Source organism: Hylobates moloch, unplaced genomic scaffold, assembly GCF_009828535.3.
Source record: "Hylobates moloch isolate HMO894 unplaced genomic scaffold, HMol_V3 SCAFFOLD_22, whole genome shotgun sequence".
Taxonomy (NCBI): domain Eukaryota; kingdom Metazoa; phylum Chordata; class Mammalia; order Primates; family Hylobatidae; genus Hylobates; species Hylobates moloch.
The window spans coordinates 37,367,437-37,390,032 of NW_026652297.1; the positions used below are offsets into that span (position 1 = coordinate 37,367,437).

The following is a 22,596-nucleotide window of genomic DNA, read 5'->3' on the forward strand; positions in this document are numbered from 1 at the left end:
AATACTTTTTAGATGCCTTTGATATCAGTCAGTAAACAGCAGTAAACATTTGGAAGAGCATGATAGAAGAGAGAGGGCTAATTCCAGGTATTTAACCCCAGGATAAGGAGACTTAACCTGAGGCTGGGTTATTTCTCTGACCTCTAGGGACAGAGTAGTGGCAAAGCCTTAAGGTGGTAAAGTTTTTGAGAAACACTTCTAAAGACTTATGTTTTGTTTTAGAATCCTATCTAAAAGCATTTCAAACCAATTAAGCTAAGCCATTCCTTTCTTACTGGATGTGTTTGGGCGCGGGGGGTGGAGGCAAAAAGAAGCATATGGTTGAAGCTCTGCACTGCAGTGATTTGTAAAAGAAGTACTTTTCCTGCTAGGTTAAATTGCTCTGCATGCCTCTTGCTGTCAAGGACATGATTTAGTTAAATACGGATGCTTTTAGAGGGGCTTTGGACTGCATCATACATATTTAATAGTTTATAAAATATCTGTATGAATCACTGGGTGGAAAATCCAGCAGCAGAGAAGCTCAGCCTTCACACTGGAGCCTCTGGCCTTATGGTCCACTCACCAGTTGACCATTGGAAAAGGTGTGTTCAGAATGGGAGTGTCCTGAATAACCCGAGGATTCTACTGATTTCAACAGAATAAGCTTACCATCTAACCTTTCAGATTTTTTCAGTAATGTGAACTTTACATTTTCTCAAGTCACATTATTCATAGATGTTCTAATTCCCCAGGGATCAAAGTATAGCATTAAGGAAAATCCTTTCTCAATAAATAAATGGTATTGGGTGAGTGGAGGGGGGCAGAAAAAGCTCTTAGATGTTCTATGGCAATTAATGGTTACCATATAAGGATACCTCATTGTCATTATTAGATAATGGTTAAAATTATATGAATCTTTTACCCTTGATATTATTTTGAAATTCATCTTAAAAATCAATTCCTTAAAATAAAAGTAGTAGGGGAAAGAGGTAGTGATGGGTGGAGGCTGGGGGACAATGCAGAGGAGGAAAAATATAAGCAAGTGGAGGTTACTAAATATAGAATTGGTGGATTATTTTGTTTCTTTGGCATAGGTAATGAGTTTTATAATAAGATTTACTATAGTATATCAAGATAGGCTCTTTATCATATATGAACCCAGAAACACCATGAAAAAATTTTTAAAAAGTTCCAGCATTTTATTATGAAATTTTCAAACATAGAGAAAAGGTGAATTAATCATTCAGTAAACAAACTTATGCCCACTACCGAGATTTTGCAGTTAATATTTTCCTATATTTGCTTACCAAATGTCTACCCATTTATCTAGCAACTTTTTATTTTTTGATGAAATTTCAAGTATACACGAGTTCATTTTAACCCCAAATATCCCAGCATGCATAGTATATATATTTTATTACATTGTTTAAGAGAACATGTAGGTCATGGATTATGCTATCAAATAGAATATATGTTTCTCTCAAATAAGGCACCGTATTTGGACCGAGGGTTTTCTAGTCATCATATTTCAGAGTATAACTCAGAAGTAGCAGCCTTCTTGTTCCTGTTCCTTAATAATTACTCCTTCCCCTGTCCCAGGCTTTTGATTCTCCAAATTAAAAGAGGATGTAACCTTGGCTCCCTGATTCCCAGATACCGACAATTTTTGGTAGTTTGTGTTTGAGCTACTGCAGTAATGTTCGGCGACTCCCATTTTGGTGACAGTCTTCTTTCCTGAGAATACATTGCCTTCCTATCCTCTGTAGTTTCTTTATTCTATACTTTCCTATGTAAGCAATAAAGCTAATTGTAATGCTCCCACAGTTCAGGTAGCGTCTAATCTCCAGCCTGTTCTCAGGGGAAGTTGTTGGGTTCTGGAGCACACATTTTGTGTGCTCCCTTAGTTTGATAAAATGCTGTTTAATAACAGAGTCCAAATATGAATATTAGTCTCTGAATATCTTTCAGAAAGAGACCCATTAAGTAGAGTTGTGACCACAAGTGGTCGTGGGAGCATTAAAGAGTAAACTTTCAAGTAGAAATGGTCCAGGGAAACAGTCAAAGTGAGGTATTGGTACAGACATCATTCATGGCCCTAAGTGAGAGAAAATCTAAACTCTCTAATCAAGTGTGTGTATCTGAATTGGCAATATGCAACTAAAGAGCTTTCCTTTGTAGAAATTAATTAAAAAGAAGGAGAAATAGATGTGATTCCCAGTCCTGACTTGGAAATTAATTTCTGTATGACTCTAAGCAGGTTTTTTGTTTGTTTGTTTTTACCTCCCAATAACTTTTTTCTTCTTGTATAAAATAAAATTCATGTAATGGGTGCAGCAAACTAACATGGCACATGTATACCTGTGTAACAAACCTGCACGTTGTGCATACGTACCCTAGAACTTAAAGTATAACAAAAATAAATAAATAAATAAAATTCATGGGTAAGACCTGTTGCAGCTCCAACATTCAGTCAATAAAAAAATTTAAATCTAATTATTATTGAGATTACAGTTGACCTTTGCATTAAACCTAAATTCTTTTACTCTAAATAACTACTGAAATAGAAAGAAAAGAAACAAGTCTATTTTCTTTTTTCTCCCAGTGTTTTAGAGATATGGTCTCCTTCTGTTGCCCAGGCTGGTCTCAGACTCCTGACCTCAAGCAATCCTCCTGCCTCATCCTCCCTAGTAGTTGGGATCACAGGCAGGAGCTACCATGTTGGACAGAAAAGAAACAAGTCATTCTTAAACAAATCCGACTCTAGCAACCTATTGTAAAATTTATGATAGAAACATTTGAGCTTGAGGTCAAATCATAAGACATTTTTATCTTACAACTTTCAAATTAATATCTTTTTAAGTAATGAAAATTGTAACAATTTGCTGTAAACCGAAAAGGTTTCCACCCCTTGAGCTGAAAAAGCAGCAGGAAAATGAGATTGGCATTTCATTTTAAATGGGATACGTCTGCTTCCACGAGCATCATAAAGGTTATGACCTTACGGTAGAGTTGCCTGACGCTTAGGTGGCTCACTAGGAATGCCAAATCAGTTCTGGAAACTGCATATATTTTTATTTCTTCTTCTTTTTTTTTTCCTTTGGTGCAACTTTGTATTTTCACTTTAATTAGCAACAAGGAGAAAAATACTGTGTGTACTCTAAGGAAAATGTATATTGTAAGATGTTTTCTCTGGCTAAGGTCTTTTCAGATTTAGAAATTTGAACTGGCCAGGCGTGGTGGCTCTCGCCTATAATCCTAGCACTTTGGGAGGCCGAGGTGGGTGGATCACCAGAGGTCAGGAGTTGGAGACCAGCCTGGCCAACATGGAGAAACCCCATCTCTACTAAAAATACAAAAATTAGCCAGGTGTGGTGGTGCATGCCTGTAATCCCAGCTACCTAGGAAGCCAAGACAGGAGAATCACTGGAACCTGGGAGGTGGAGGCTGCAGTGAGGTGAGAGCGCGCCACTGCACTCCAGCCTAAGTGACGGAGCAAGACTCCATCTCAAAATAAATAAATAAATATAAAAGAGAAAAGAAATTTGAACCGTGTTTAAAAGTAGAATATTTCAGGTAATCCCTTTCCTCAAGCTTTCTTTATTCTGGGAATGTTGTGCAAGTATATTTTATACATGGGCTTATGTGAAGTTTCAGTCTCTTGAATAGCTGGTACTCTCTTATGAGTAATTCATAACTGCCTTCACATGTGTATAATCTCATGCCCAACCGTTTCTCTCTATTTTAAGCAGGAGATTTAAAAATCAAATTAACACATATTTCTAGAGCATTTGCTATAAGTGATATGCTGTGCTATATACTGACTAACTACATTTCTGGGTTGGTTGGGGGACCAGTTTATAGAATTGGCTGACAAGCAACTGAACTTTAAAACAAATAGCTAGTGCTTAAGTATAAGTCAAGTTCAATCACTCCCATTTTTAAAACTTTGCTAAATTTATATTAAACTGACATTGGTTATTCAAGGTATTTCTTCCTTGTTTTTAGCTAAAACTTCTCTTACTGCATTAAACTACATCCATTATCATTTTCATTAAATAAGATTGCACATTGGATATGTACATAAAAGCAAAATTATAACTTGCATTTCTGTTACATTTGCCAGAAGAATGAAAAACAAACAGAAAATCTCTCTGAGCTGTGCTGCTCTATGCCCTGAACGTAACTGTAATAGTGAATATTAATGAGATACAGCACAGATATTTGCTCAAGGTAGCTAAGCCAACATATATTGCTCCAGTAAATGTTAGAAATGACCATTCATCCACATAACCTCAGATTAGTCTGCATAAAGATAATGTTTCTTTTGTTTTTTCTTCTTTTTGTCACACACACACAGACACACACCACACACACAGTAATTTAACATTATTTGCATTTACTCACACTGGTAAAACACATGTCTCAGAGATGTTTCCCATAGTTTATTCATCCCTCTTCTATGTCGTTTTCATTTGGATGCATTTGCTTAACAAATGTCTGCTGTGTGCCAGGCATGCTCTAGGTACTGGGGATGTAGCAGTGGACGCAGACACAAGTGCATGGCCTTATGGAGCTGACATTCTGGTGTTGAGTTTATCACGTTTGATAAGAAAACACAGATAATACAGGAAGACTGCCATTTGCCCCTCATCCTTGGCACTTATTTCCAGTGGAGTCCTTCATCCCAAAGATCTCAGACGTGCACACACACACACACACACACACACACACACATACACACATAGAAACTAGTAAATGGATATGTCATTGAGACTCTGAATTCAAAAGGCTTATGAGAACATGAGCAAAGGCTTATCTTTCTATCCTGTTTTATATACAAAAATATTTTTCACTGTTCAACTCCATCCTATTTCCCCATTTAAAATATACATATTGGCAGGCATGGTGGCTCACGACTATAATACCAGCACTTTGGGAGGCTGAGGTGGGACGATTGTTGAGGCCAGGAGTTTGAGGCTATGGTGAATTATGATTGCACCATTGCATTCTAGCCTGGGTATGAAAGTGAGACCCTGCCTCTACAAAATAATAATAATAATCATAATAGTTCAAAAATAAGTTAGCCAGGCATGGTGGCATGCACCTGTAGTCTCAGCTACTTGAGAGGCTAAGGTAGGAGGATTGCTTGAGCCCAGGACATCAAGGCTGCAGTGACTAGGATTGCGCCACTGCACTCCAGCTTGGGAGACAGAGTGAAACCCTGTCTCTAAATATATACATGTATATACATAAATACATTTTTATATATGTAAATTAATATTAAGTTCAGAGTTCATAGTTAATAATTGCCTGAGATTCAGTGCCATATTGCCTATTGATACTTTCTAGAAGAAAGGGCAGCCGACACATAACAAAGTCTCATTTTTCCTTGAGTTGAAATTCACACAGCAAAATTAACCATTTGAAAGTCAACAACTCAGTTGCATTTATTGCAGTGTTGTGCAACCACCCCTTCCATCTAATTCCAAAACTTCTCCAGTTGAATTTTAAAAGAAGGGCAACTTGTAAAATGACCAATAAACTGTGTTTGTAGAAAATTAATGATTTTACTTATGGAGAGAGAGAAATTAATAGGTTCTCCCAAAGTAAAGCAAACTCACTATAACTATCATATGCAATTAAAATATCTTTCCATATGAAATTCTCATCTCCTCATCTTTGAGATCATTTACTGTATCTTCAGTTACAGAGGATCTAAACTCATAAAGAACAAAATGTACCAGAGTAAATTGCTCATCGTGTTACAGAATGAGAACACAGAGCACAGTCAATATCAAGTACTTGATATAGCATCTCACAAAGTAATGCTTAAAATTAAGTCAAATTGTCTGCTCTGAGAACATTTTCACTGGGTAAGAATAATCAGTCTTGACTCACCTTTAAAGTGGGCAGAAAAGACATGCACAGTAAGGTAAAATGAGTTTCATTCATCTCACCCATTTTGCATCATAAATAATGGACAAGAACATCAAACAGCACATGGATTTGGTTTGCTCTCAGAGAACTTTTCTGTTTAGCTGGGGAGAGAGGAATGACAAGAAAAAATACTTAAATATTAGCATATTCCAAAATTTCCCTCCACTGATAGGATCTGTGGTAGTTGAGTTTCACTAGATCAGGCTAAATTAATTCAAGGCATATTTTGGAACAATCAGAGAAAATTTGATAAGGAAGTATCTGAATAGACCATTAAAAGACTTGAAAAAATGGAGAGGAGTATAGAGGGTATTTTAGATAGATGGCTATGAATAAAGCCCACTGATTTATTAGAGACCCCATAATCTGTGTAATGCAATCCCAATCAAAAGTAAAACCAAACAAAATGTATGTATTGAATGGATAGCCCAGCTCTAAGTTTGGGACAATCAAATACTGATAGTCTTTGCCTTCAAAGAAATTGCATTCTTCAGCCCTGTATACACGATGTAATTAAATGATGACACATGACTGTGAACATGTACCCCAATAAATGATACAGTTAAGAAATGCTGGGTCTATGATTTGGAAAATGGGAAGGGCTTCGTCAAGGAGCTGAGACCTAGCTGAGGGCATGTTTTTTGGATAGGTGGAGGAAGCCAACAGACCCATTGGTGTACTGTATCCTCCAGAGAAGCTGCAAGTTTTTAAAGTCAACTTTAGGGCATGGAGCTTTCTTGTGAAAATTATGATTTCATAATTCCTCAGCAAATAAATAAATAATTGCCATTTGTATGTAGGGATCTCTCCAAATGAAACAACTGCTGCCATCATTTTTATTTTATGTTAGATACCATGAAGTAAATTCTACTCTTTTGCCAGCCGTAAAATTTAGGAGCAAGAATAAACATTTTCAGTGATAATATTTTTAGATTTTGGAGATAATATTTTTAGAGTTATATCGCCAAGATACAGGAAAAAAGTCAAAGAGAAAGTAAGTGAGTAATAAGGTCAAAAGCAAAATGTCATTTATCATTCTCTTTCATCTGTTGGAGCTACCGTACATTCTTCTGATGATAAAGTAAATAAAAGTAAAGCAGAATGACTAGCTTGAATTCATAGCCTAGCTTGAATTGAAGTAGCAGAGGAATTCTAGTATTTTTTATTTGATGATATTACAGGATTTTTTTCTTCATTGAAGCCAGCTTAGAAGGAAGCTGAAATATTATGAAAGTGGATCAGAAATACAAGTATATTTTACTTTATTCTGCCAAATCCCATTCTATATTACCATGTCTCTTCTTGATCCAGGTTGGCATACTAGCATTTACTTCCTTATCCTCTGTGGCAGATTAATTGTGGCTGCAAATTCTTTGCCACTTTCTCCCTCAAAATTTATTTCTTCTGTCCTTGAGTCTGGGCTGGCACGGTGACTTCTTAACCAATAGGATGCAGTGGAAATAGTTTGTTCTGCTTTCAGGCACAGACTTTTAAAAGAACTGGCAGCTTGTGTTTTCTTCTTGGGGTGCTTTCTCTCACAACCTGGCCACCATGCTGTGGGAAGCTCAAGCCACAAGGAGAGGCCACAGGTTGGTGCACCATTTCACAGTGCCGGCTGGCATCTAGCAGCAGCTGCCAGTCATCGTGTGTGGGAGCCATCTTGAATGTTTCCACCTAGTTGCACCTAGTTGCACCTCACCTGCAGCACCAGCTGACGTCAAATGAAGCAGAAGAACCACTCAGCTGAACCCAGTAAACCTACAGAATAAAATAGCGGTTGTTGGAAGCTATTTCCAGGCAGTTTGTTTCACAGCAATACATAACTGAAATCACTTCCCAAGGAAAGTCCTGGAATGAGACCATGGAAGAGCTCATTTGATTTAAATGATAAATAGATAGTATTTAAATGGCCTATGCTTAATTCTTATAATTTCTAAAAATTATTAGGCAAAATTGTAGAAGTCTTATTTTGGAAACTAGATCCTTTTAAGTTTGTTTACAAATTATATTAAGGTAATAATTCCGATTTCATTGTTACATATTCTGGTTCTCATAGTCTCTCCTTGAAGTGATATGTAATCAATAATATAATCAAATGCACCCTTTTGATGAAATAACAAAAGCAGTATTTTTCAGCAGACATAGGATGAATCAGAACGTACTCAAATCTTGGCCACATAGCTGTGTGTCCATGGCAAAATTACCTAAGCTGCCTGGGCCAATGAAATAAAAAAAAAAAATTTAAGATAAATATGGACTGTATGGGATTAGTGAAGATCAGAAATAATGTATATTATGAACCTAGCAGAGTGCCTGTCACCTGAGTGGAACTCAACAAAGGTAGCTTTTATTATCGTGAGGGAGATGGTAATAAAAGGCTTAAAAAGGTAGTAAAAAAATTGTCTAGTTTATTTTTCTGAGAGGACATGGAAATGGGGTGTTCCTGGGCTTTACTGGGGTAGAGCTTAAAGGGTTAAAATGATATATCCTTGCAGTTTTTCCTACAAACATGCATGTTTTATCCAAAGGAAATTCTGACCTCTAACCCCATTCACACTTTCCTTTCTCACTGTTTTATTGCTATAGAGGATTTGTTGACGGCAGAAAGGCAACTTCTGCGTCCTAGTCCCAAGGGTAGAGCTAATGGAGAATTCTTTTATTCTTCACCTCCCATCCTTCTCCATTTCCTCATTTACATTCATTTTCCAATTTGGTGGAAAAAAACAATGTTATAGGAAGCTGGCTGTCTGCAGATTAATCTTAACACCAAGGTGCCACAGGGTTCCTGGAATGCCTTTCCGGGGGGAAAACAGACACATCCCAAAGTCTGGCTTATGTAGTCCAAGGGAAAGAGTACTTGTGGCAGTCCATAGGATTCTCTCTCTGATGTGTTGTCCTAGTCTTTGTATAAAATGTTGGTTTTCTCTGTAAGTGTTGGGTATTTTCAGTGTAACAGCTAGAGCAATGCCCAGTAACTTTTTTTTTTTTCTGCTGAATATGTTTGCTCTTAATGGTTGAGGTAAGGTGAATAATTGCTATTGGTGTAAGTTAAAGACCACTTTTATAAACTATGTGTTATCATGCTTGGTATTTTCTCCTATCTGCCTGACTTGAGGCCACCTGAACCCCGTTTTGGTCTTTGAAACTTAGCTGACCTTCACCTTGGATGAAATGCTAGTGTATCGAGTATAATAGTTTTGGTTTAGGTCAAAATTGGGGAATTCAGTGCCATATATTTTAACTGGGTGCTTTTTGAAGAAATTATAAATTACCCTAGTTTAGCATAAATACCTGCTGATATTGTTTCTGAATATTTACATGAATATTGATCATTGAGATCTCACTATCTTTCAGTTTGTATGCTTTAAATGCTTCGATAGACATTTTCTACACCATGAAATTGTATGTCCTTTGCTAGAATCTTTGTAAGAGAGCTCTCACTGCTTTAAAGTCAAATAAACCTAGAAAATAAGCATCGGAATTATTTTTAAACACCATTTACTGGTATATAAATGCAGATTATAGAGAGATGCACTTAAAGATAACTCATGTTGCTCATAAACTTGTCATAGTCATGGTTACAATTATGCAAATTGGCACAGGCTTTTGTTGTTGTTAGTTATAGTACTGCAAACACAGTTTAAGATGTTAAGACCCTTTAAATCATGTATAATTATGGACTAATTTCATCTTGAAGGAAGAAGTGATAATATTCTTATCTCCTGCCGTTTAAAGCTGAAACATACCTCAAAGTAGTGGAGATTGTGCCCTACAAAATATAATGTGCTTAAAGCAGATTTTCTCAGGACTTGAATTCTAAATTTTATTGCTTCAGGGACTCATATGATGGCTATGTAGTATAGATTTAGAGAGAGTTTTACAGACTCCTATTGACATAAGTGAACAAAATGGTTCCTTGGAAACCGTTTAGATGTCCAGTCACAGTAAGTGTGGATTACAGGTTCAGATGCATATCGTGTGCGGTGGCGTGCACAGTGCTTGGGGAAGCCTGTGGTCTCTATTAAGAACAGTGCATTTCTTCTACTGTTTTAATGACTGTTGTTTTAAAAGAAAAAAAAGGTCCGCATTGAAACTATCTGAAAGATAAAGCTCCTGAAACCTAACCAAAAAGGCATGCTCTCATAGAAAACTCTTCTTAGTACTTGCAGTGCGGTGATAGCTGAGGACATGTGGTATATATTACAGTGCCAGGGAATTCAAACCTCTGCAGTGTGGAGTCACCATGAAAGGCTAATCTAAAAATGAAGTGGTAGCTTTGCTCGCATCATAACTCTGTTACTTACTGGTGCTTCCTGTTAGCTTGACATTAGTCTAGTCTTCTTTGAGTGAGACAGAAAGTGGAAATTCAAAGGGGACCACAGCAGGGGATATATGGGCTGCCAACCCCTCCCCTAGCACTCCCTTCCTCCAGCCTGTACTCAGCATTTCTCCCTGGGCATGACAAAGTCTTACATAGTCATTGCAAAAAGGGCTAAAGGCAGAGCTGTCCATGGTTAGGAAAAAAATGTTCAAACTGTTGGTTGAAAATCAGGTAATAACAGTCCTGTTAGTGAACAAAACTTATTAGAGGGCTAGGGAAGGAATGCTATCTCTCAGCAGCAGGCAGGAAGAAATTGCTGTTGAAAAGCTTACCTCTCTAGGGAGGAATCAGATAGCAGACTTTGCCAAGCCTCAGGTCCAACCCATAAGGTCCCACCTACACCCCCCCCACCCCCATCGCCATCCCAGCTTTGTTAGATTGCTAGCATCGATCGCTGGCTTTTTCTGACCCAACAGTGGGTGAAGGAAAAGAGACTGAAAGCCGGCAAGGTGGGGGTGGAAGAAGACTGGGACAGCTTTTGTAGAGAAAGAAAGAAAAAGGAGGAAAACGGGTGGGGGCCATGGGGACTAGGCTTAACTGATGCCTGCCTGCCTCTCTTTGATTTGATGGCCTTTATTCCTTCTAATTGGATAAAATAGGAAGTCACTGGCAGTCCTGTGTGGCTGGGGATACTGATTTTACTCAGACCAGCCTGCAGCTCCAGAGTGTGGATAGAGAGTGGGGAGTGGGGGTTGGGAGAGGTGGAGGAAAGAGAGAGGAGAGAGAGAGGACGGGCTTGGATGAAGAAGAGAAAGAAAGAGAAAGAGACTGAAGCAGAGAAGAGCCGCAGAGGAAGAAAGTGAATGAGCACTCAAGAAGGACAAAGAGGAGTAGTCGGGGGTGGGGTGGAGGCAGGGCGGGGAAGGGAGTGACCGCCCCTCCTGGCTGCACTCTTGCCTCCGGAGCCCTCTGATCCTGTTTGCAGTGATGCTCCGAGGGCAGGCACCTGCTGCTCTGTAATGATTCAGCCCCTTTCAGCCGTCGTCGCGTTAACACAACAGGATGCTGTTGCTATTGTCACTACTGCCTCTCCTGCCGCCGCCGCTGCTGCCGCCGCCGCCACCGCCGCTGGTCCTCCTTCTGCTTTTACTTCTCCTGCATGACAGTTGTTTTCTTCATCTGAGCAGACACCAGCTTCAGATGCTGGAGGTGAGAAACATGCCTTTCAGTTTGGGCTACTGGTTTACTTAATTAACCAGCAGGCAGCTCCGTCGATCTATTTTGGTCCCTGTCCTCTTGACGAGCCCGGGATGGTTTGGAGTAGCGTTTAAAAGAACTAGAAAAGTGGCCCAGAAACAGCAGCTTAAAGAATTATTACGATATACTTTGATTTTGTAGTTACTAGGAGCTTTTCTTCCCCCCTTGCATCTTTCTGAACTCTTCTTGATTTTGATAATGGCCTCGGGCTTGGACGATTTATCGATTTCCCCCTGTAAGATGCTGTATCATTTGGTTGGGGGGGCCTTTGCGTGGTAATGGACCGTGAGAGCAGCCAGGCCTTCTTCTGGAGGTGAGCCGATGGAGATTTATTCCCCAGACATGTCTGAGGTCGCCACCGAGAGGTCCTCCAGCCCCTCCACTCAGCTGAGTGCAGACCCATCTCTTGATGGGCTTCCGGCAGCAGAAGACATGCCAGAGCCCCAGACTGAAGATGGGAGAACCCCTGGACTCGTGGGCCTGGCCGTGCCCTGCTGTGCGTGCCTAGAAGCTGAGCGCCTGAGAGGTTGCCTCAACTCAGAGAAAATCTGCATTGTCCCCATCCTGGCTTGCCTGGTCAGCCTCTGCCTCTGCATCGCCGGCCTCAAGTGGGTATTTGTGGACAAGATCTTTGAATATGACTCTCCTACTCACCTTGACCCTGGGGGGTTAGGCCAGGACCCTATTATTTCTCTGGACCCAACTGCTGCCTCAGCTGTGTGGGTGTCGTCTGAGGCATACACTTCACCTGTCTCTAGGGCTCAATCTGAAAGTGAGGTTCAAGTTACAGTGCAAGGTGACAAGGCTGCTGTCTCCTTTGAACCATCAGCGGCACCGACACCGAAGAATCGTATTTTTGCCTTTTCTTTCTTGCCGTCCACTGCGCCATCCTTCCCTTCACCCACCCGGAACCCTGAGGTGAGAACGCCCAAGTCAGCAACTCAGCCACAAACAACAGAAACTAATCTCCAAACTGCTCCTAAACTTTGTAAGTAGAGAGAGAGAGAGATGATGATGATGATAAATAAAGGAAAGGGGTGGGTTTGAGGTCCCCAAAGGACATTTCCCTTTCTTCTTGCATTTTAGTTGCCTGGTTTTGTTTAAGCAAAGCCTGTGTTTGAGATGCTTGGGATGGCATTGAAGGGCCGAGTAAAATGATCTTGCAAACTCCGGGTCCGAACCAGTGTTGTAACAGCAGCTCTCTCTAGCCACATTGTTCAGTCTGGTACCGGGAATGCAAAACTTCAGCATCTGCAAGTCATGCTTGAATTTGTTAAATTCAATTTATTTCTGACACATTTTAAAATTAAAACATCAGGCCGTCTCTTATGTCTTATAGAAATGTGACTTTCATATACCAGTGAGTATTATTTTGTGTCTTTTTCTTCCCCATCATAGATTTCCTGTCACCTTTCTGTTACCCTCTACCTCTCAGCGACCCCAAGCTGCCTGTTGTCTCTCTCTCCTTTCCGTCCACTAACCACTTCTCCCTACTTTTGTATCTTAATTGGTTCTTTCTGAGATTGCAGCAAGTCTTAAGACATTTACGGTGCTCGCCTCTCACTAGCTTGAGACGACTGCTGTCCTGCCCAGATGGTACTTTCAGTTAGTGAGCATTTATTAGTGGCAGCTTTATTTTGTCCAGGACACAGTAGGATTCTGCATGAAGGATTTTCCCAAATTAGTTTTGTCTTCTATAATCAAATGTTTAAATAGCTTCCTTAGCAGTCATTAAAAAGTACAAGATCCATTAGTAAGTTACATCTTTTTTTTTTTTTTTTTTTTTTACACATGTGTCATATTATTAGTTTGGCAGATTGCAGCAGCCCAGTTTAATAACCTGTGATGTGAAGAGAGCCCATGCTCTTAAAAACAATACATTCCTGTTTGCACTGGTAATTGCAATAGCTTTAGAGTGGAAAGTTGACAGGAATGAAAGCATGACTGTTCTAAATATCAATATAGAAGGGAGGAGTTTTCTATAGCCTTTTAAAAATGTTTCTAGTTTATTTTTGTTGTCTCTATCTCCTATCACTTTTTACCATGAGGAATATTTACTTAGTAGAAAAGTACAAGATCAGAAAATTTGGTTCTTAATAACTTGCATGAAAGCTCTTAGGGTTAAAAGAGAGTTGACAATTTCTCTGACGAAATGCCTCTTTTGTTTTTCCTCTGGACAGTAATGAAGAATAAAGAATACCTTTTCCAGATATCATGTTCAGTGTGAAGTAGTGCAGCATGCTATAGAAACACAGAAAAACTTGATTTGTGCCTGTAACTCCCAATCATTTCACACACACCAGATTCAGTGGCAAAGATTTAAAGTAAAAAATAAGTCTTGTTTTCTAGGAGGGAAAACCTCCTTCATGCAGACACTGCTTTGTATCTTTATCAAATCCCTGAAGCATCATTAAAAGTCTGACAGGCATCACTGCCTTTGCTGCCTCTTCCCACCTGGCAAAGTGACCGGGAAATAATACCCAGATGAAATGACAGGCTATAAAAAGCAAGTGCAGATCCTGCAAAGAGAAGCAAAATTCACCAGGAGGACAAGGTTACTTGATCATTTTAAACTTGTGTTTAATTGAAATCTGCTTGAACAGGTTTCGTTGTCCAGAGAAAGAAAAAAATGCCCTTTGAAAAACACTTCAACTAAATTCTATAATTTTGTCATCTGAGGAAATCAAGAAAACAAAGAAACATCTAGCACGTTTTCCTGGTCTAAGACCATGTCAGAAAGTATGTTGTAAAGTTTTGATAAATTATTTTGTAAAGTAAATTTTTCTACTAAGTGTTTTAGTAGATTACATATTCCTTATCCTTATGAGTTTTTTTTTTCCCCAAGCCAGGGCATTGATATTGTGGCATCTGCAATAAATGGAAGAGATTTACTGCTGCCTAAAAACATCACGGTTTGGCCAGATGCACAGCTGCAACGTTTTGAAGTGCATCGGAGATAAGCCTAGAGAAGCACTCTGGGAAGTAGTTTTCTCCTGAAAAGTTAGGGGTAGACAGTTAGTTGGTTAACACTTTAAAACCTATAAGGAAACTCTGTTAATTTTTTGGACTAGTTCCTTCAAAAAAAATCAAGTCTTGTATTCTAAAAATTGTGAGCCTACTTTTTTTGGGGGGGGGGTTGCTGGTGGGAGAGTAGTGTTTGAAAGGGATTGGTCCAAGCAGCTTTGTTTTTAGAGACTTGTAAGTGGTTGTTTTTGTTGTTGTTTAAAAAGGTTGTAACCACTAATTAATGGAAAGCAAAAAAAAAAAAAAAAAAAAAAAAGGCTTACAAAGGGGTTGTATTTTTCAACTAAGAAAGTATTGTTTAGTCACAGAAAGAACTGGGACGTTCCTTTTACCGTGCATGTTTTTGACATAAACTAAGCTGTCATGGCTTATATTTGAAAATGACATTATCATATGTGAAACATGCTCTTCAGTGGTTTTAGGACTTTATTCTCCCTTTTCCATTTTTTTTTCTGTCTCAGCATATTCAGCACATTATGCACAGAGCTGTAGCCTTCAAGGTCATAGACTGTTGAGGGCTAATTGATTCTTCTTTATCCTGGAGCCTGAGAGAGTAGAAGAGAGACAATCCCAGTAATTGTGTCTGCAGCGTTGCTCCCCAAACCAATCTACCTACTAGTATTAGAGTCTTATTTTATAAATACTAGAATTACTCCCTCACTGACTCTTGTCAAGTTACAACATTCTTTGTCATTGTTATAATAAAAGGCAAAATATGACATTTTAAATTGCCTTAAGGTATAGTGGCTATGTCGAATTTTCTAAAATGGGTATTTCTTTCATAAAGTAATATTTCATATTTTCATGATATTAATCTATGCATTCATGTAGGTCTTAAGAAGTCCAATGCAGAATTGGAATAATGTATATAAGTATATATTTTTATTCTAAAGTATTTCTAAATATGGTTAATGGTTTCCCACTACCACAATGATTATATTGTCATGATACTAATGAAGTTTTTACTTCTCAGTGAGTCACATAATACTTGCACTATTCATTTGTTTTCTTTGTCTGGGCTTTAAAATTTTTCCTACCCTGACTGTTGGGAGATTGCAAACTTAGATTATCATAAAAAGAGCTGGTTAATTAAATTATAGCCAGGAAACAGTGGTACCATCTTGAAAGAAAATGTTTTCTGGATATGAGATCCTCCCTGCTTGACAACAGATTCTTGGATGCAAGAATGTGTTGGTATTTTCATCTTGGGCCAACTTTGTTTTGCTTTGTCCTAAGTCTTATTATGGGATTGTATGACAAACCATTGTTACCGCAGTGACAATAAGAATTAGTAACCATTTGCCAAAGATCGACATGATGAGTTGGATGTACCATAGGATTTCTTCCCTTCTATTTAAAAGTACCATTCATTTAAATTCTAATGGATCCTTCTTCTAGTTCTTGGTAACTATATTTGTAGGTATTTCAGAAGAGTGATTTTAAATAACTTCTCTCCACTTTAATCATAGCCGATTACAGCCTAAAATATTAAAAACTGGAAGAGACTGAAAGATCTTCTATTGGAACTGAATAATTTCATAAATTTTCCAATGAAGGAACCCAGGCTCAGAAATGCCTAGTGAAATTCTTAAAATATACTAAACTCTGAGAAATGTGGCAAAATCCAAAGCATTAGAAAATGTCTCTGTCTCTGAGAATTTAAACACATACACTCTCTCTCTCTCCTGTTTCCTTCTATCATCGTATCCTTATTGTAGAGAGTTGGAGCTAGAGACTAATGTAGCATCAGACTGAGAATTAAGGAAGTGCTTTAAATGGGACCACTGTTCAAGTGTGTGTTTAGTGCATATCACTAAAATTAAATTTTCTTCTCGCCTTCCTGTTTTGCTCTTATTAAATTTTCAGTCGTGGTGGTCTTTTCCCTTTTTATTTGATCATCCATACATTGTTCAGCTTGCTTCTGAAAACAGCATGGGTTGCCTAGGGTGAGTTCTTCCCTCATATATAGCAGATTGCTCTATGGCTCACTTCTTTTCTTCATAACCCATTTTGTTTTCTCCTCTCTATTCCTTTGTGATACCCAACTCAGTCTTCTTCTCCTCTTTCCTTCCTACCTTCCCAATTATATAGTGACTCTTTTTTATTTTTGTAATTATGTCATTTTGGCTTTATAGGTCAGTATTTCATTGCATCATATCAAAATAATTTCAACTGTCTTTATTGAAACTTTGTTTATTGCATTTTAATGCTGATTGGCACTTTCATATATTACAGACATACAAAAAAATATGTCTAGTCAATGACCAATATACCAGTTTCTTAATGACATAATTAAATCAAATTTTAACCTTCTTCTTGATCTTTTCCTCTTTTTTTTCTTTAGAGTGCTTGATTCCAGTTTTTCTGTTTTTGGACATCAGCATTTCTGTACTCCCAGAAAACAATGTTCCAAACCATACATCTGTGTTCTTCCTCCTTCCCTCTTCCTTTTAACAACTCTTTGTAGTATCCTTTTAAAGCATGAAGGAAGAGGTATTTTATAGATTGAAAAACCAAAGCATAAAAAGTTATGACTTGTTTAGATGCCCCTGAGAACCAGGAATATAACTTGTCCACAGAGTCCATTGAACATTCTACTACAGCATAAACTACATTCCGTCTACTTTTATGCTCATGTTTCTACTTTTTTTACTTTTGCTCTACATCAATGCTTTGTTTTTCTTCACATTATTTCCTCTTTTTTTTGTTTGTTTGTTTGTTTTGTTTTGTTTTTTTCATTCAGTGAATGTATGCTAAGTGCCTACTCTGTGCCAGACTCTGTTCTAGAGTGCCTGCCCTCAGGGAGCTTATGTTCTAGCGGATTTTAAGAATCTAATTGCATAATGCAATTTGAGATATTTCTTGCTTTCTTATACGTATACCCTCTTCATTCAGCATTTCTTCTTCTTTACTGTCATGTTATTCACCTTTTGACTTCCACTCCTGTCTTTTCTTAATAGGTTTTCTTCTCCATCTACCAAATACTGAACAGTTGCCCAGCAGTGTCCTTTAAGTGACAGCAATCCCACCTCTGCTACCAACAGGCTGAGTAGCCAGGGGTGATTCACCATATGGCACTATCTAATCAAACCATTGGAGTAGTGAGAAAAGTTTGATCTGTCTGGCCCTTTAGGAGCATCCTCTTAAGATGAAAAATATATATATAATTCTTCTAGCATGTACATAAAGATTCTAAGATTATTTTCAGATTCTAGGGAGTTGGTAGCTGTAAATATTTTTGTTTCTGTATTTTGGTCATATTTTTATGTATTGTTTTGGCTTCTATAACATCAAGAGTATTAAAATATTCCCAAGGGTTTTTCATTTCACTGTACGGACGAAGACTAGAATCTGCCATTAAGTTGTTTAGTTCTTAAACTGAATAAAGGCATGTGTTCATATACTATTCACATGAAGAGTGATTGACTAGCAGTGAGTGAAGTTAATTCTCATCATCTCAAAGCTGATTGTAATCTTTACTGCAGTGAATTTTATCGTGTGTGTGTGTGTGTGTGTGTGTGTAGACATTCAAAGAGTGTTTCTGAATAATATAACTAATGTCTTATAATCATAGAATTTTATATGCTGAACATTTTTATAGATTATTTGTGTCACTTCCTAAGTGAGAAAAGGCAGGTCTGGAAAAGTGAAGTGACTTGCCCAATGTCACTACAACCAATCAGTGGCAGTGCTGAGACTAAAACTGAAGTCATCCTTACCTTTGCTACACTTGCTTTTCTTCTCAAAACTGTTTTTAGCATTTATTCAAGTAGCATATGTTATGTTATCATAATTTAAAAGATTTGGTTTTCCCATTTATTATTTAAATACTAATTAGTAAAACTTTTATCACCCTATAGCAGATGTCTTCTTTAGAGAAGAGAATTTTGGCCAGGTGCGGTGGCTTACGCCTGTAATCCCAGCACTTTGGGAGGCCAAGGTGGGAGGATCACCTGAGGTCAGGAGTTCCAGACCAACCTGGCCAACATGGTGAAACCCTGTCTCTACTAAAAATACAAAAATTAGCCAGGGGTGGGGGCTCATGCCCATAATCCCAGCTACTCGGGAGGCTGAGGCAGGAGAATCGCTTGAACCCGGGAGGTGGAGGTTGCAGTGAGCCGAGATCGTGCCACTGCACTCCAGCCTGGGTGACAGAGTCAGACTCTACCTCAAAAAAATAATTTTACCTTTATGATATTGATATGTATACGACACCCCTCCGGAGGCTGGACACCTGTCTCCCAACAATATAATATATGGGAAAATGTTTAACGATCAATGTTATCCCAACTGAAATGTGTTACATACTTGGAAAGAAATTAGTTCCTTAGTGCTAAAAGTATTCAAGCAGTGACACTGTTGAGGGAGATTTATGTTCCTCGCAGATGATTAACTATATTTACTACTGAACTCTCTTACAACTCTGGTTCTCTCAGTTTATTGTCTCAGGGTGTTAGCTTTCCAGTAGGTAGACTTGAATTTCAATCCTACTTGTCCCTCTTCATGGCCTTAAGCAAGTTAGACCATCATGTTAAATCTGTTTCCTCATTTAAATGTGATAATAATAATAATATACATGTCTTGGGGCTGTTAGGAGGTTAAATGAGGTTTTGGAAAACTCTGAGTCCTAGGCCCGAGACATAAAAAATACAAAACCAGCACCAATTTTCTCCCTCGTTCTATTTTAACTCCCTGCCTCACTTTGTTCTTTTTCTCCTTTGATCTTGACAGTGGTTTGGTAACAGTGTCTGGAGAATACGTTTTGGAGTTTTAGGGGAACCTTATGAAAAACTTTGAAGGAAGTGAAGAGTTGATGATACATCATGCTAAAGTAGGAATTATACCGGAAACTCGAGATCAAATACCAGCTCTACCTCTTGCATGCTGTGTGACTTTAAGGAAATCACTTCACTTGAGATTTAGTTTTACATCCAAACAAATGGGGGATGTTAACATCTAAAACTCTCAAGAGATCGTGATAAGGACAAAAGTGGTTACTCTACCTAAAGAAAACAGAGCTTAAAAATATATTGAATTCCTTCTTTGTCCTTTCTATCAGGGTTCGTATATGCATATATTCACAAGTGCTAACATTTCTAGAAATAAATTGTAGGGGTTCTTTACCAGTGAATTAATTTGTTATGCCTTAAAATGGTCTGTAGGACTTTACTAATTTCATGAGCCCAGTGTCATAAAAGGCATATTTTTTCCCTTATAAAAATTGGTTAGAATACATAGATTATTACTTTTTGAGTTACATAGATTATTACTTTTTGAGTAATGTCCAAAAATCACTGCATGAGGGGCTTCATTATAGGGAAAGCGATAAGGAGTTACTTTTGAGAGAGGAAAAGACTGCATGGTATGTAAAATTGTGTTTGTCAAGGAAGTACCATCTTTGGAAAGATTGGGACAACGGAAAACAATCTATACAGTTTAGATGTGGTGCAAGGGAAGAACTTGGCGAGAAATACCATGAATCCTAAGATTATGTTCACCTTACTCTTTTTATTGTTCCAAACTGGGATTTCCTGATCTCAAAAGATAGGAATTAACGTCTATGAGTTGTTTTCAGCATTTGACAAAAACCATGGAAATAATATACATCGAATAATTTTATATGAGCCAAATCAAATGTAGAAATTCTTTGGGTGTAATACATCTACTATGTGTGTATATATACATATGTATAATTCATACACATAATATTCTAAATGAAGGGGAAAATTATTTGACAATAAAATGGGCAGATAAAAATATTTTTAAATTTCGACAAACAGGTTGTTTATTAATAGGTTTGGGAGGGGTGGACAAAAAAACTTCTAGCCCTATGCCTAACTGCTAGAGTAAAAGAGAAAAAAAAAGTTTTAAAAGTAGAAAATAATTGGACCTTAAGTATATATTGGAGATTCTGTTGCAAGTAACTTAAAATGAAATCTTATTAGCTGGATTATTGGCCACAATCCTACAAAAAGGGAAGAAGCCAGTGCTGTTCTAGATATACACACTTAAGGGATTTTGGTATTTTTGTTGTACACATTATGGTTTTTCTAACAGACAGATATAAGTTTGTAAGAGCTTGCCATTTACAAAAATGTGTAGTAGTGGGCATAATATATGTATTTTCATTTATTCTTTAAAGTAGAACTAAAAATATGTGAGAACTTCTATGCTTTGTTCATCTTGATTGTTATTCACTCAAGTATAATACATTTGCTGCAGAAATTGAACTCTAAATCAATACTGGAGCTATGAGGCAGCCCCTTTGAAGCATAAAATATTTGATAACAATCTAGAGTATATTTTGCCTGGGTATAAGTTTTCTGACTGTGCAATGGAAATAAGCTGATGGACCCAACAAAACTTGATAAAATAAAATGGAAATCTTCCTCAGGTAAAACATTTTAAATTTTTCATCAGAAACATGACAGGACAAGACTTGATTTACTGTGATTTTCAGTGATAGGCACTTAGTAGTTGAGTTACATTTCATGAGTGGTGGTCTCCAAGCCAAAGGAGAAATTCATGAACTCTCTTTGAAGCCAGAGTTAGTACAGAATTCAATATGCATGTAATTATCAAATTTAAACATCTTCATAATTTATTTTATTTTAAAAGTTATTAATTTAAAATTAAACCAAATGTACATATATGCATATGCATTTGGAAGAAAGATGAGAGCAACACTGAAGACAATGATAGTTGCCATTAGGAAGAAACTTAATTCATAGGCAAGCAGAAGACCCTATATCTTCCTGTTCCTAACTGTGTTACTGTGCTGGTGTACAATGTAATATAATTTTATTTCCCACATTTACCTTCCTTTTCCCTCCCTTTGTTTCTTTCATATTTGCCATTCACAGTTACTCTCCTCTTTCCTCTGTTCTTTCATACCCCATCTATTCCTTCTTCTCCAGCGATCTCAGGGCACATGGCTCCACACTTCTCTCTCCCACCCTGCACTGAAGCCAGTGTCCTAAAGTATCAGAGGTTATGGAGTAGATGGCCCAGACCTGTGGCTTCTCACTGGAGGGGTAGGGGAGAGAGAGTGAGTGAGACCTTAACCACAGTCTTGACCATGATTAGCCTGATGACTTTCAGTGTTGCCTCTTCCTTTGCTAAGTAACAGGAAGTAATTGTTTTATGAAATATGTTGGTGTCACAGCAATAAAAGCTCCATACATAAATGGAATGATCTAAGGATAGTAGAATTGAACTCTTGTTAGCATTTGTTTGTAATCCCTTGGTAGGGCTTCCTGGGTCGTAATTGCTTGCTCTTCTGGGAGCAAAAGGAATCAGTAACCATTGATTGTTACATGATGCTAAGTACTGCCTACAAAGCAAATCTTAAGAATGATTCGTGGTAGCGTTCAGGGTTACTACTCTGATGTCTTTTTACTATAATCTTTAAAGCAAGCTGAATTTCACAGTTTTTCCCATCAAGCAACTCCTATGATTCTTCAAAAGGAAGAGAAAAAATAATGTCATGTAATCTATAAAGGCTTCAGTTGACATCAAAAACAAACAAAAATATGTAAAATAATTACTTCAGTTTTTTAAATCTGCCTACTTCCACGATAACAGGAAGACATCTAAATTAACCCCTGACCAGTAACTTTAGTCTTGCATGAATATGATCCTTATAATCTTAATTGATCTGAACTGTGGAACCTGTGGTACACAGTCAATAACCTACATAGCCCCTGCCTATTTAGTAAACTATACATGTAATCAGTGGGATCAGTATAAGGATTCTCAAAATCCTTGCAAAATTCATTCTTCAAGATTGCTGAGTTTTCTGAATAGCCGATGATTTGTCACCTTGAAACTTTTTTATCTATTTTGGATTGAAATCTTTTAATAACTTACAATACTAGTGACTACTGTCATTTTAAATGGGTTGTATTGAATATAGGATCTCCACAATGTTGAATACTGTGATATCTTTAGGACATAGTTGGGTTATGTTATATCTTTGTTGACTCCTGTTATTTCATTAGGACATACTGAGTTGTATTAGGGATTCTAACTCTTTTACTAAATAACCCAGAACTATGTATGTTCTGATTGTATGT

The 22,596-nt window shown here is 37.7% G+C and overlaps 2 protein-coding genes across 5 annotated transcripts in view; both read left to right on the forward strand.

The window, feature by feature from the left end:
• Positions 1–22,596, forward strand: part of LOC116461984 (pro-neuregulin-1, membrane-bound isoform) — a 231,432-nt gene that overhangs the window by 87,833 nt on the left and 121,003 nt on the right. The window contains exon 1 of one of the 4 annotated variants that reach the window (XM_032144111.2): positions 11,190–12,485. The exons of 2 other annotated variants lie outside the window; for them this stretch is intronic. In XM_032144111.2, coding sequence (XP_032000002.1) covers positions 11,819–12,485 — 667 coding nt within the window. In that variant the 5' untranslated portion in view covers positions 11,190–11,818. Of the gene's footprint in view, positions 1–11,189; positions 12,486–22,596 lie in introns of those variants that run through there. One more of the 4 variants, XM_058433435.1, reaches the window with a different exon arrangement.
• Positions 11,303–11,491, forward strand: LOC131382278 (uncharacterized). The gene has a single exon (XM_058433437.1). It carries the CDS (start codon positions 11,303–11,305, stop codon positions 11,489–11,491), a length of 189 nt encoding a protein of 62 aa, XP_058289420.1.

What these genes read in the sequence shown, in the direction of transcription:
- LOC131382278 (XM_058433437.1), top strand. Translation starts at nt 11,303, where the DNA reads ATGCTGTTGCTATTGTCACTACTGCCTCTCCTGCCGCCGCCGCTGCTG.